The sequence below is a fragment of the Nelumbo lutea genome, chromosome 2, assembly GCF_056320005.1.
Source record: "Nelumbo lutea isolate HS-2025 chromosome 2, American lotus-T2T, whole genome shotgun sequence".
NCBI lineage: Eukaryota > Viridiplantae > Streptophyta > Magnoliopsida > Proteales > Nelumbonaceae > Nelumbo > Nelumbo lutea.
This window is the reverse complement of record NC_142685.1, coordinates 44,956,015-44,969,534: the sequence shown is the minus strand read 5'-3', so window position 1 is coordinate 44,969,534 and position 13,520 is coordinate 44,956,015. Positions and strand designations below refer to the sequence as shown.

At 39.1% G+C, this 13,520-nt stretch overlaps 1 protein-coding gene across 3 annotated transcripts; it reads left to right on the top strand.

Moving 5' to 3' along the window:
- The first annotated feature begins 423 nt into the window (after positions 1-423).
- LOC148870282 (uncharacterized) lies at positions 424-11,345 on the top strand. Of its 3 annotated transcripts, XM_088972365.1 has the most exons (5): positions 424-1,057; positions 1,532-2,377; positions 3,541-4,617; positions 7,905-10,391; positions 10,500-11,345. In XM_088972365.1, exons 1-5 carry the CDS (start codon positions 898-900, stop codon positions 11,060-11,062), a joined length of 5,133 nt encoding a protein of 1,710 aa, XP_088828491.1. In that variant the 5' UTR covers positions 424-897; the 3' UTR covers positions 11,063-11,345. The 3 variants fall into 3 exon arrangements, with proteins under 3 accessions (XP_088828491.1, XP_088828490.1, XP_088828489.1); XM_088972364.1 differs by having other exon boundaries at positions 7,908-11,345; XM_088972363.1 differs by having other exon boundaries at positions 7,905-11,345.
- Positions 11,346-13,520: the final 2,175 nt, after the last annotated feature.

Genomic DNA, 13,520 nt, shown 5'->3' with positions numbered 1-13,520 from the left:
GAGGGGTCAATCCTAACCCAAACATTTAGGATTAGGGTTTAGCATTTGACAATCCAACCCAAAATTTAACCCGACCCAAAATCAACCCGAAATACTTTGACCCAGTCCGAACCCGACCCATGCTACCCAATTGCTAGGTCTAACACTATTTCTTAAAAAAATACCAAGACGAATTGGGATGAGCGCGCCTCCGATGTGCGGCTAAGAGATGATGTGAGATCGGTGTGAAGCGTACTCTGTGAGAGCAGACCGGGGCACGTTTCACTCGTTAGTTTCAAATTTCGATGCGTGCACAAGGAATTAGTGACTAACCAGTCCACTGGTACAAGTAAATTGTGAAACAGTGCGGGGGTATTTCAGGAATACGAGACTAGAGAGTGGGGGCAGGGCGGGGGTTAAAGCAAAAGGAAAAGGAGAGAGTAAGGAAAAGAGATTTGATGATAATACGGCGGACACGAGGGGAGATTGAAATTCCGTTCAGTGGCGCCGTGAGCAGATTGAGATACCCTTCTCTCTCTGGCTCTCTTCTCTATTGAAATCCAGGCTGTTGTCTTTTTTCTGGCTCTCTTCTTATACCTCTTCTTCTATCTACTCTGAGGACTCATTGAGATTGAGAGAAACATCTACAGCGACCAAAGGTGGATTCTTTTCTCCGGTTATTTATTATTTCTTTTCCTGTATTTCTTGTACTGTTGTACATCGAAGAATCATTGGCGACGGTTTGTTCTCGCCTGCAAATCTAGGGCACACAACAAGTGTTCTTTATTTATCCATTGTTCAGCTTTGTTCCGCGCTGCCCCCTGGTTTCTTTGGCACGGGCGCTAGGCGTTGACAAGGGAGTTCTCGCTTTATTGGAGTTCTGGTTTTTTGGTTGCCGATGCTATTGGTTGGTCTTTCATGCCGCCGGAACCTTTGCCCTGGGATCGAAAGGATTTCTTCAAGGAGAAGAAGTACGAGAGGTCGGATGCCCTAGGCTCTGTTTCCAGATGGAGAGACTCTCATCACGGATCACGCGAGTTCGCGCGATGGGGATCCGACGAGTTTCGCAGGCCTCCAGGTACGTGTTGGAGGTCTTTACAATTTTTAAGAGATTTAGGGCGTTTTCGAATCACTTCTATTCCACTTTGTTTTGATGCGAAAATTAGGGTTACGCGCCTATATGGTTCATCCTTTTCATGTTCTCTCGGTGGATGTGATGCAAAGGCCAGAAAACCTAATTGTTTCCGAGAGAACTTGTTTTTAGTTCCTTTACCCGGTTGAGAATTTAATATTCCGTTTTCTTCATTTGTGGAGGATCCATTGCCTGGGTTCCTGGATTTCGTTTTTCTTTTTCTTTTTTCCCATTCGGTTCTTTGTTGACAGATCTAAGATTTCTGTTGCATGCATTCCTCCGTCTTGTCTTCTTTCGCCACTTTTAGACTTTTAGTTTTTTCCATCTAGTTTCTGCGAACTCTCTAATTGTAATACGCTGTTGGCCTGGATTTTATTGTATTTTTCTGTTTTTTATATATATATATTTTTTTTGCCGAAGGTCATGGTAAGCAGGGAGCTTATCAGCTGTTGTCAGAAGAATCCGGACATGGATGTACGCCCTCCAGGTCGAGTGATAGAATGGTGGAAGATGACTTCTGCCGGCAATCTGTTTCCCGTGCCGAGGGGAAATACAGCAGGAACAGTAGGGAAAACAAGGGATCTGTCAAAGGGCATCTGTGGGACACAGGCGATGCCTCCGTTAGCTCGTTTGGCAGGCAGCATGATATAAGTGCACAGAGGTCAGTCGATGATCTGCTAACATACGCATGTCACCCTCATTCTGACATTGAAAACTCGTCATTGGATCAACTTCACTTAAAAGATCATCATGATAAGATGGATAGTGTGCATGGCTTGGCCACAGGCCACAGATATAATAAAGACCATTCGCTTGGCTCGATGACTTGGAAACCTCTGAAATGGACCCGATCAAGTAGCTTGTCATCACGAAGCTCCGGCTTCAGTCCTTCAAGTAGCTCAAAGAGCATCAGAGCCAATCTGGATGATAGTAAGCCCGAGTTACAGCCTAGAAAAACAACTCCAGTTCAGTCTTCTTCTGGGGATGCTGCTGAAGGTGTAACGACTGCTACACCATTTGAAGATACGTATTCAAAGAAGAAGCAACGACTTGGATGGGGCCAGGGTTTGGCAAAATATGAAAAGGAGAAGGTTGAAGGTCCCGAGGAGACTACTGGCAAGATTGGGTTGATCCCATGTTCCAACAGCCCAAGAACAAGTAGTGGTCCTGTTCCAAGCTTGGCTGACAAAAGCCCTAGAATCACAGGTCTATCAGAATGCACATCTCCTGCAACTCCTTCTTCTGTTGCCTGCAGTTCATCACCTGGTAGGTTTTGTTATTTCTTTTGATGTTGCTATTTGTTCAGAAGACTTTTCATACATTGCCACTTTTTTGTGATTTAAGTTTATCCATTAAAAATTTCTAATGGGAAATGACATCATGCTGATCTCTCTGAGGTCTCATCATTAGGTTCCCAGTATGGTACTTGGCCAGTATCCTACTCTCTTTTGTTGTTTTCCTCCAACTCTATGAACATCTTTCGGAATGCCCTTTTTTTGATAATGTTACAAGATATATTATCCTGACAAAGTTGTCTATTCGACATGATTTGCCACTTCTAAAACCCAATTATTTTTATTGTTTGGACCAGTAGGCTTAATTCCTTCAGACTAGGTTCACTGGAATCAAATCAGGTTTCTTGTTTAATTGTTTTACAACATTGAGAGGGCAAAATATTGATGTAGTATTGGAGTCTAATGACATTTGGAGTTGCCTATATCCAAACTCTAAGAACATGCATTGGTCATCTGCCATGAATGTGGTTCCAAGATACTCAGTATTGGAGGCACCATATTCAAGATGGATTTGATCAACACATATGCTTAGCATTACTTTTGCTTATGTTTGAGTTACTTTTATCAATATGTAGGGTTTTATTGTCTTAACTTTTAAATTGTTTCTTGGATGGTTTCTAAGAAATCCTTTGAGCTTTTAGCATTTTATTCATTTCTTAGGTGGTATCATGCAATTTACCAGCATCTGTGACCCACTTTTGAAGCTGAATCATCCCCCTTTTATCTTGCTTTATCTTGGGCTCATACATACTTCATACAAATAATTTCCTGTAAAGTATTCTTTTTTAGCTTGTATTGAATACTCGTGTAATACAAAATATCACGTATTAGTAGTGCTAGTGCAAGTAGAAGGGTCTAAAAGAGCAGGGGGAAGAGAAGACTGAGGAAAATGTGTTCTGAAGTGGTAAAAATGATTCAAGGACTAAGGTTTGACAGAAAGCATTTGTCTTGATAGAGCACAAATTGTTCACTCTTATTTCATTAGTAACGGATGCTTATTTCTAAAGCAGCAGATTATGTACTCTATGGTTTCAGCTTTGAATCTTTCTGCAACTACTGATGCATTAAATTAGATTTGAAGTTGTTTACCTTTCGTTCCTTTATTTATAATTATATACGTTGGTCTGGTAACAGGTATGTATGATAAACATTATAACAAGGTATTGAATATTGAGAATGATGCATGTAACTTGAGTGGTTCACCTAGTCATGGGTGTCAGAATTGTGTTGAGGGTTTCTCTGTTGTTTTGGAGAATTTGGAACCAAATAAGCTGGATGATTTAAATTCTAAGCTTGCTGATTTGCTACAAGCTGAAGATTCAAGCTCTGGGGACTCCAGTTTCATGAAGTCTGCTGCCGTGAATAAGTTGATGCTATTAAAGAGTGATGTATTGAAGGCACTAGAGAAGACTGAATGTGAAATTGATTTATATGAAAGTGAACTAAAATCTTTGTGTTCTGAACCTAAAAAAGCTGGTTCTTCTCTGACAATGTCTAAATTCTTACAAGGTGCATTAGAGCCTTGTGAAGAAGCAGATGTTGCATCCAAGGAGTTTGTAAGACCTTCTCCCTTGCAACTAGTTTCTTCTGATGATATGCTTGTTGAGGTGCCTCTTCTATGTGATGGAAGATTGGATGCAGTTCATGCTAAAACTAAAGATGAAGATATTTATAGTCCAGGGAGTGCTTCCTCTAAATCTGTTGAACCAGTATCCTCAATGAGTCAAACCTCTGTGTCTGATATGGGGAAGCATGATGAATGCTCTATGCAATGTGAAGCAATCAGGCCTTTAGCTGATGTGCCACACTATGATGATGCTATGCCACTTTCTGATGCAGAAAGTGTACTGCATTCGTCAATTATGGCATTCAACAGAGAATCTGCAAGAAAAGCATATGAAGTATTTAATAATCTATTGCCATCTGATAGGCATCAGACATTTTCTGTGGGTTGTAGCAATTTGTCATCTGAGCAGAACAATCTCATCAAAGAGAAACTAGCAATGAAGAAGCGTCTTCTGAAGTTCAAGGAGCAGGTTCTTACTCTTAAGCTTAGGGCCTTTCAACACCTGTGGAAGGAAGATTTGCGTTTACTTTCGATAAGGAAGCACCGAGCGAAGTCTCAGAAACGTTTTGAGGTAAGCTCACGAACATTACATAGTGGGAGTCAGAAGCATCGGTCATCTATCCGCTCTCGATTTACTTCACCTGGTAATCCCTCCCTCCCTCTCTCTCTCTCTCTCTTACACACACACACATACACACACGCATACATACACCCTTCCCACATGCATACTTAACATATAGATTTTGGTGTCTTAGAGAGGAGTCCTCCCTACCCTTTGAGTTACATGCAAATTATCATGCTGTTTTGATCATAAATTAAAATGGATACAGAATAACATCACGTGTTCAGATAATTGGAACAATTTGCATGGAATAAATATATTTTTCTTTACCAATAAAAATATTAGATGGATGTTGTTGTTTTACTAGTGTTCTAATATTTTATGCAGAATAAAGCCTTGCCTATCTATCATGTATTTCACCATACATCTTGCATGCTGTCCATATATTTTGATGTTGTATACCTTCATAACTCTCAAGAGCGTGGTTCTTAGAGCCTGCATTAGAGGTGATTGTTGGATTTCTTGTGATTTGCTTTTTTAATTCTACCAATGTCATTCACTAAGGCATGGTTTTAGGAACATGCACTCCTGAGATCGTTGACGATTATTGGGCTTTGATGAAATTTCATTGTTCAATCTCTTCATTACTTGATTTCATCTACTGGAATTCCTTGGCTTCCAAGGGTTCATAATTTGGCTTGTTCTATGTTAACGAAGCTTGTGGTTTGTGTATGCTTTCATTTTAGTGAGAGGATGGTCATAGTTATTTTTAAACCCTTTAATGGGTTTCTTATTGTTTGTTGAAGAATTTTGGTCTGGCTGTCTGGCAAATGGATTTGTTAGAGCTCTCCTGAAGTTGGTGATATTAAATTGCTTTTCTGGCGGTTCTGTTTGTGATCCCTATGTTCTATCTTTTGAACCTTTAGTCCTTTTGCCTTATGTTCTTTTGGAGAAGGGGGGTGCATTTTGAAAAGTTGTCTCATTCAAATTCTTGGAAGTATATAATGGTTGTAAGAGGTGCTATGAACTTCTTGGGACAATCTCTACTATATTGGTTATTCTAATTGATTAGTGGTCATTGTTTGGTGCAATATTAGAATGTTTGGATGGCAAACACGGGAACCTGGGTTTCAGTCAAAAATCAGCAAATTGTGCAAGAAATGTCAAATATTAGATCCATATTCAGTCCATACCTCCTATATCCCTAGATAGCCACAACCATCATTGGGTAACTAGTTATTTTGTCTTTTTCCAATTTAGTTACTATTTGGGCTGTTTTCTTCTATGATTGCTTTTTTCTATGAATTATGGGAGCTAAGAGTTTTCTCAAGAGATTGCTTGGTGGTGGGGGAGTTGTGGTTGGCCATTGGAAGGAAAAGATATATGGTGATGCTGTGTTGCATAATCTATAGCGTGTTATGACAAACTTTTATGTTCTTATTTTTTTGAGGTTATAATTATAAAATAGACATTTTTAAACTAAAATATTTATTTTTTGTGTTTGTATACCAATTTCTTTTTGTTATTTTCTTATTTGTTGGGGTTTAATCAATACAAACATTGCTAAATGCTGTATTGAACCCTCAAAGACTTCAAAACCTAAACCAATAAGTAAGAAAGAACATAAAATGTTGTCCAATCAACACATTTCTTATTTTCTTTACTAATTTTGTGTTTTTATATACTAATTTCTTCTTCTTCTTCTTCTTCTTCTTCTTTTCCACCTTTTCTTTTCTTCTTTTCCTATAACAGAAATAGGGATTCGGCCCCTATGTTTTTTGAATTTTATTTTCTTTCTTCTTTTTCTTTTCATGAATATGTTGGAATGTGTTGATTTTCTATACTTTAACGTGAAGTTTATACTTTTCTTATGAAAATTATGGATATTTATTAAGGAAATATGATTATGGAACCTAGGGAACTACTCTAAGATACATGTTTTTACTTTAAAAAAAAATCCATCCCCTAGGCGACTAGGCACCCCCATTGCCTAGCCTCGCCTTGGCGCCTTGAAAACTATGGTGCTTATGGTAATATTATAGAGGGCTTATTTCTGGGAGAACTAGGTAAGTTGAGTTTTTGCATGTAAACAAAGGATGAGCTGGCAAAACGCTCTTGTATTGCAAGCTCATTACATGCTGGCATTTCTGGGGACTTGTGAATAGGGATTTCCAAATGAAAAGAATTGGATATGGTTTTGATAGAGCTGTAGCAGTTGGCATTGCCTTTTCCTTGTTCCAGAAGGTATTGACTTGTGAGATTGCAGAGGCTTAGAGATTGTGGTTTAAAACTGTGGATGGTTGAGGCTTCTGTGCCAAGAAAGGCTTGAATTGACAATATTGTCAAACATGACTTTGGGGACATTGTTTTTCAATTAATATTATGTGGGATGAGATTGATGTCTAGTTACTATATGTTTACACTATAAACTCATTTGCATTTTGGAAAAGACTTGCAAGGCTGGATGCTTGTAGGAACACTCCTGATTGTACACAATTCTGCTGTAATCATCCTATATGGCTACAAAACCATGAGAAGCTTGTGGTTTGCTTGGCATGCCCTAGATTTGGAAGATCAATTTGATGAAATAAGTATTACTCAAAGGTTATGCTTATGTAAGACAGGCTATGGATATTATATGTGAGATAGTCTGAGTTTTTTTTTTTTTTTGGTGAAGAAAGTAGGTGGATGATCTATGGGGAACAAATGAGGTTTACAAGGATGGGAGGTTCTTTGATTGACATTGTTGCTTGTTTAATAAAACTGTGGCAAGTAAATCACAAGGGTTAGGCATTTTATTTCTTCAATCCCAGCATATTTGGTGGATATACCTTTGACATTGTAGTTGTCAGGTTTTTTGAGTTTTTAGTGTTCTCTACCATTTTACTTGCAAGGACAAAAGAAGCCATTTTCAGTTTGGTTAAATAATTCATATATTTGAGTCATCTCTTTAGTGTGAACTTGCTTGCAGCTTTTAGTTTGTCTTTGTTGTTATTTCTAAAGTTATCATATTTCTCATGGAACTAAGTAAATTTTCTGTTGATGAGTTCATTCTCCAATCTATTGTTATTTGCATCATATTTCTTTTTGATAGAAGTTTGGTTATACTCTGTCAGAGTAAATTTTGTTTCTACCTTCTCAATGTATGTGTGATCATTATGAACAGTGAAAGATCTAAATTTTGAAATATTGCTTACTTTCATATTTTGTTGTCATCTGCTGAATGTGATAACTTGACCTTGGTTCCTAATGCAGAATATATTGTGCCTCTAATTTATAAGAAAACTGTTATGAATGTTAACTTGTTGTAGTTGTCTTCATTTTAAAATTTTGTTTTATCTTATTCTTCATTATCTTCATTTACTGCAGCAGGTAACTTGACCTTGGTTCCAACCACAGAGATAGTAGATTTTGCTGGCAAGCTGCTATTGGATTCCCAAATTAAGATTTGCAGGAGTAGTCTGAGGATGCCAGCTTTAGTCGTGGATGAAAAGGAAAAGAGGCTTTTAACGTTTGTTACAAGCAATGGGTTAGTTGAAGATCCATGTGCTGTTGAGAAGGAAAGGGCATTAATCAATCCATGGACATCCAAGGAGAAGGAGATTTTCATGGAAATGCTATCAACCTTTGGAAAAGACTTCAAAAGAATTGCATCTTTCCTTGACCACAAGACTACAGCAGACTGCATTGAATTTTACTACAAGAATCACAAGTCTGAGAGCTTTGGAAAAATAAAGAAAAAACTGGAATTCAGCAAGCAAGGAACAAATATTCCTAGCAGCATGTACCTAGTCACTTCGGGAAAGAAGTGGAATCGTGAAGTGAATGCTGCTTCACTTGATTTGTTGGAGGCAGCTTCAGTGATTGCGGCCAGTGCTGATATCAGTTTGAGGGCTCCTCAGTATTGTGGTGGGAAGTTGTTTTTGGGTTATGACCATGATATGCCCCGGCATGACGATTGTATTTTAGAAGGGTCCAGTAGTATAGATATTCTTGGGAATGAGAAAGAAACTGCAGCTGCTGATGTATTGGCTGGTATCTGTGGTGCTCTGTCTTCTGAGGCTATGAGCTCTTGTGTTACAAGTTCTGTTGACCCTGGAGATGGTAGTCAGGAGTGGAAGCGCCAGAAGGTGAGCTCAACAAAAGGTCGACCTTTGACCTCTGAAGTTTCACACACCATTGATGATGATGAAACTTGTTCTGATGAGAGCTGTGAAGAAATGGATTCTATGGATTGGACAGATGAGGAAAAGTCAATCTTCATCCAGGCACTAAGATTGTACGGCAAGGATTTCTCAAAGATCTCTCGATATGTCAGTACAAGGTCAAAGGATCAATGCAGGATTTTCTTCAGTAAGGCTCGGAAATGTCTTGGTTTAGATCTGCTTTATTCTGGGCCAGGCAATGAAGAAGTTCCAGTGAGTTATACCAATGGAGGAAGGAGTGACACAGAGGATGCTTGTGTTGTGGAGATGGAATCGGCTATTTGCAGCACTCAGTCATGTTCTGGAATGGAAGTTGATTTGCAGGCATCTGTAACAAACATAAACAGTGAAGTATCTGGGCATGCAGAACCCACTCATTTACAAACAGACCATGATAGATCAAGTGAAAAGCATGTGACAGAACATTTGGATCAAGAGGATTCTGAGATTAAAGTGGAAAATGTGGTTCCGGATGACTGTCGGGCATTGAAGGAGCCAGTTTCAATTTTAGGTAGTGGCAACAATTTTGCTGGTCCTGATGTCAAGATTGATGTAACTCCAGAGGTTGTAAGCAGTGAAGATGCCATGAGAGTAGATGCTGCTTTGAGTGCTGAACCTTCTGTGCTGCTTTCTGGAACTGTTGCTTTCATTGGTGACAGAGAAACTGGTGGAAAAGTAGAAATTCGCCAGACTGTCATTTTCAAGGAAGAGTCTCCATCTGTTGGAGGGCAGAAGGAACTCAAACAGTCTAAATTAAATGCTGCAGTTGAACTCCCTGTACAATGTGGTTCTTCCGAGGAGCCAAAAATTGATTCAGAGGAAAGACAACATTGGTCTGAGAAGGGTTTAAATGATCGGCAGGAAGCTTCAAGTGGTGCTGAACCAATTAGTTCTGCAAGTACCTCATGTTGCTTAATACCAGATTCAAGTGTAAAAGAAAATTGTCTTCCTGTGACAGCAACAGATAGAAGAGTAGAGGACTTGATATCGCCTGCCACATACCAGCATCAAATTTCACTTGAGCTTCTAACTTCTATGCAGAAGCCCCAGGCAATCTCTTGGCAACAGAAAGAAAATTGTCCTGTTTCTGTGGGTTTGGTTCTTCCAGATTCATCCGTCCATTATGAGAAGTCAAGGCGGGGTGCATCATCTTCTGCCCTTGATCTTGAGGTGCATGATGATAAGCAACAGCAGAAGTCTGCAACTACAGACATTTATCAGCATTATATGTTGAGTCATAACTCCCTGAACCGAGTTGATCCTGTGCAGATTCTTAGAGGCTACCCACTGCAGGTGCTGAATAAGAAGGAAATAAATGGAAATCCCGAGACAAAAAGCAGTGAAAAGTCTGCCATTGTCCAGAACTTCTCCAAGATGGACAGAAACTCTCATTGCAATCAGTATCTTGTGCAGGATTTGTACAATGAGAAATGCACTAGTTCAAGATTCCCTCATTCAGTGGCTGAGCTTCCACTTCTGCCCAAGAGCCCTGAACAATCCTCCATTGATCATACAAGATCTCATTCCCTGAATGGTTCAGAAACAGAAGAGCAGTCACGTAGGACTGGTGATGTGAAATTATTTGGTCAGATCCTTAGCCATCCTTCTGTGCCAAAGCCAAATCCTACTTCTCCAGAGAACAATGAGAAGGGTACATCTTGCAAACCAAGCAGCAATTCATTGAACTTCAAGTTTGCTCCTAATCATGTTATTGATGCAAATGCTGTTACACTCAAGCTTGATCCTAATAATCATTCAGGTTTGGAGGATATTGCAACGAGAAGTTATGGTTTCTGGGATGGGAATAGAATACAGACGGGGCTATCATCGCTCCCTGATTCAGCTATTTTATTATCAAAATATCCAGCAGCGTTCATTGATTATGCTACCTCATCCTGTAGAATGGAGAAGCAGCCATTGCCAGCAGTTGCCAAGAGGAATGATCGCAACATGGGCTGTGTGTCTGTATTTCCGACCAAGGATGTCAATGGTACTGGGGGTTTGACAGATTATCAGGTGTACAGAAGCTATGATGGGATGAAGTTGCAGCCATTTACGGTAGATGTGCAGCGACATGACATACTCACAGAACTGCAAAAACGGAATGGATTGGATGGGTTGTCTAGTTTTCAACATCAGGGAAGAGGTGCGGTGGGGATGAATGTTGTGGGTGGTGGGATCCTTGTTGGAGGGAGTTGCACCGGTGTTTCAGACCCTGTAGCTGCCATAAAAATGCATTATGCTACCAGCGAAAGGTATGGTGGTCAGTCTGGTAGTACGAGGGATGATAAATCGTGGCATGGGGGAGACATTGGCAGGTAGTTGAGTCAACAGTGGTAAAAAGGGCTGCTCTCAAGTACTGTCCTTCGCGGTGCAATCTTCTCTTTTTAACCTCCTTTGTATAATAGTTTTTGTAACTTCAATTGGTACCAAAAGGGAAATGGATGGTTTTCCTCCCGTCATTCATTGAAAATTTTTAGGTGCTTGTATCATGCCGCTGTAATTGTTGTATTTGATGGAAAATACAGAAATAATCTGGAAAATAGATTACGTGGGGGTAGCTTCACTTTCTCCACGCGTTCCCGCTCGTTCAGTTGAACAACCATTCTAATCTTACGCCCTGCCTTTTTCACAGATTTGTTTTGGGAGAGATGGAGAAGGAAAACCGGGAATTTCGATTTCCCTTGTACATATGAAAGATGTCTTTGATCTGGAAATTATTCTTTCGCTTTCTCATGCTGTGATTGCTTGATGTTTCTCTTTATTGATTTTGCCATCGACATTTGAGGATATTCTAGTTCCATAAAAGACACGTCTCCTTTCCCTTTTGTGGTGATTAACAAGTGGTCAAATCAAATGCGAAGAGAAGGGAACCAGTAAGATTGAACAATTGGAACAAATGTTGGCAGTGACCAGTGATGGGTAACAGTCTATTCTGATAGTCGAAGCGAACTTCTAAGGATAAATTCAAGGCAAATTTTGATGAGCCGAGCCCGAGACGCATCTTGATTAATGACTCAATGCTTGCATTAGTTTATTGTATTCTTTGATCGAATCGCAGAAGCTGTCCTATGACGATAGAAGTCATCACTCCTACACAGTACGACTCCTAAGTCCTAAGACGAACCTCGTCCTTCCTCTTTATAAATTACAACCAAAATCAGCGTGCCCCAAATCTATATTGGAGCTTATTTATCGTCGTTCTCTGTAAAAGTCGGAGCGGAAGGTGAAAAAAAAAAGTCGGAGTGGTACGTGGGTCCCCGTTTTACTTTGATTTTTGATTTTTTGGGTCATTTACTTAAGACATCCCTTATGGTTTTACGTATTTACAAAATCCTATCCTCTAGTTTGCATTTTATTAACACACCCCAATAGTTTGCAATTATCTATTCAATCCTTAGTCGGGAACATTTTGTAATGGTCACTTGACATCTTAAAGATTTAAACCAATGTTTTCAACCTGTTGTTGATTCGGGTCCGTCAAACCGTTTAAACTGTCACATGGCCAAGGAACCAGGTGTCTTGTCCCACTATTTTTGTTAAAAAAAAACCCTTTTTTTGGCTTCAAATTGCAATTTTTAATATATTTTTTTTATAAATTATAAAAATTTAAAACCAAATTAAAAAATAAATTAAATATAACATATCTAAAGCATATTTATACAATATTTGTTGCTAATATATATATATATATGTGTGTGTGTGTGTGTGTGTATGTGTGTGTGATGATGTGGTATGGTCTGAACTGTTCGACCCAACTGATCGAACTGATAACCTGCGACTATATATATATATGTGTGTGTGTGTGTGTGTGTATGTGTGTGTGATGATGTGGTATGGTCTGAACTGTTCGACCCAACTGATCGAACTGATAACCTGCGACCTGGAGGCAAAAACAATTTGGCCTCTGGGCCGGTTTTTAAAACATTGTCTAAAATCGAGTGGAAAATGTGGAAGGGTATGGATTCAAGGTATTTTATTGTAAAAATGCTCCTAAAAGTTCTCATATCACATGTAGTCCATCCATTTTCCAAAAAAAGTTATGATGTGTGTAGAGGCCTTATTTGTTTATTAGGTTGATAAGAGAATTATAAGAGTTATTTTGAGTAACATCCGTGGACCATGCTCCTTTATAATTTTGGCACACCTTAATGGGTCAATAGTTTTTGATGGAGGATCGGTTTTAATAAATATGTGAAACTATCGGAGGTATAAGTAAATGACCCTTTTTTTGAGGTGCAATGCACAAATCATTCATTCATTATCATTTTGGAGTTTTATACAAAAGCAATTATAGAAGAAAGAAATTCTGGACACACTGGCCAAGTATATATTATAGATCGAACTCAAAGCATGTCTTGCCATTCCATGTGTGGCCATGTTAGCCATTCTTCTAAGGTCCTGTTTGATTTCTCTTACAATAAGTATTTGTTTTAACAAGTGCTTATTTTACGTGCGGGGAGCACACATTAAGTAATTAAGTGCTTATGCATGTTTGGTAAAAAAGTCACCAATAAGTACTATTTTTAAAAAAGCACTTGTAGAAAAAGTGATCTGAGTTGTTTTTTTTTTAGCACTTAATGGAGAAGTGCTTATTTGAATGACATGGGACGATGCAGTCCCTGATTATTTTTAATCCCAAACTACCCCCACGCGAGGGTTTTCTTCTCCTTCTTCTATTCAAACTCCAAACACTTAGTGGGCAACGTAGGATACCTGGTTTGTGACCGGCGATGATCGGCAGTGAGAAAAAAAACGACCAGTGAACCAATCGTTTTGC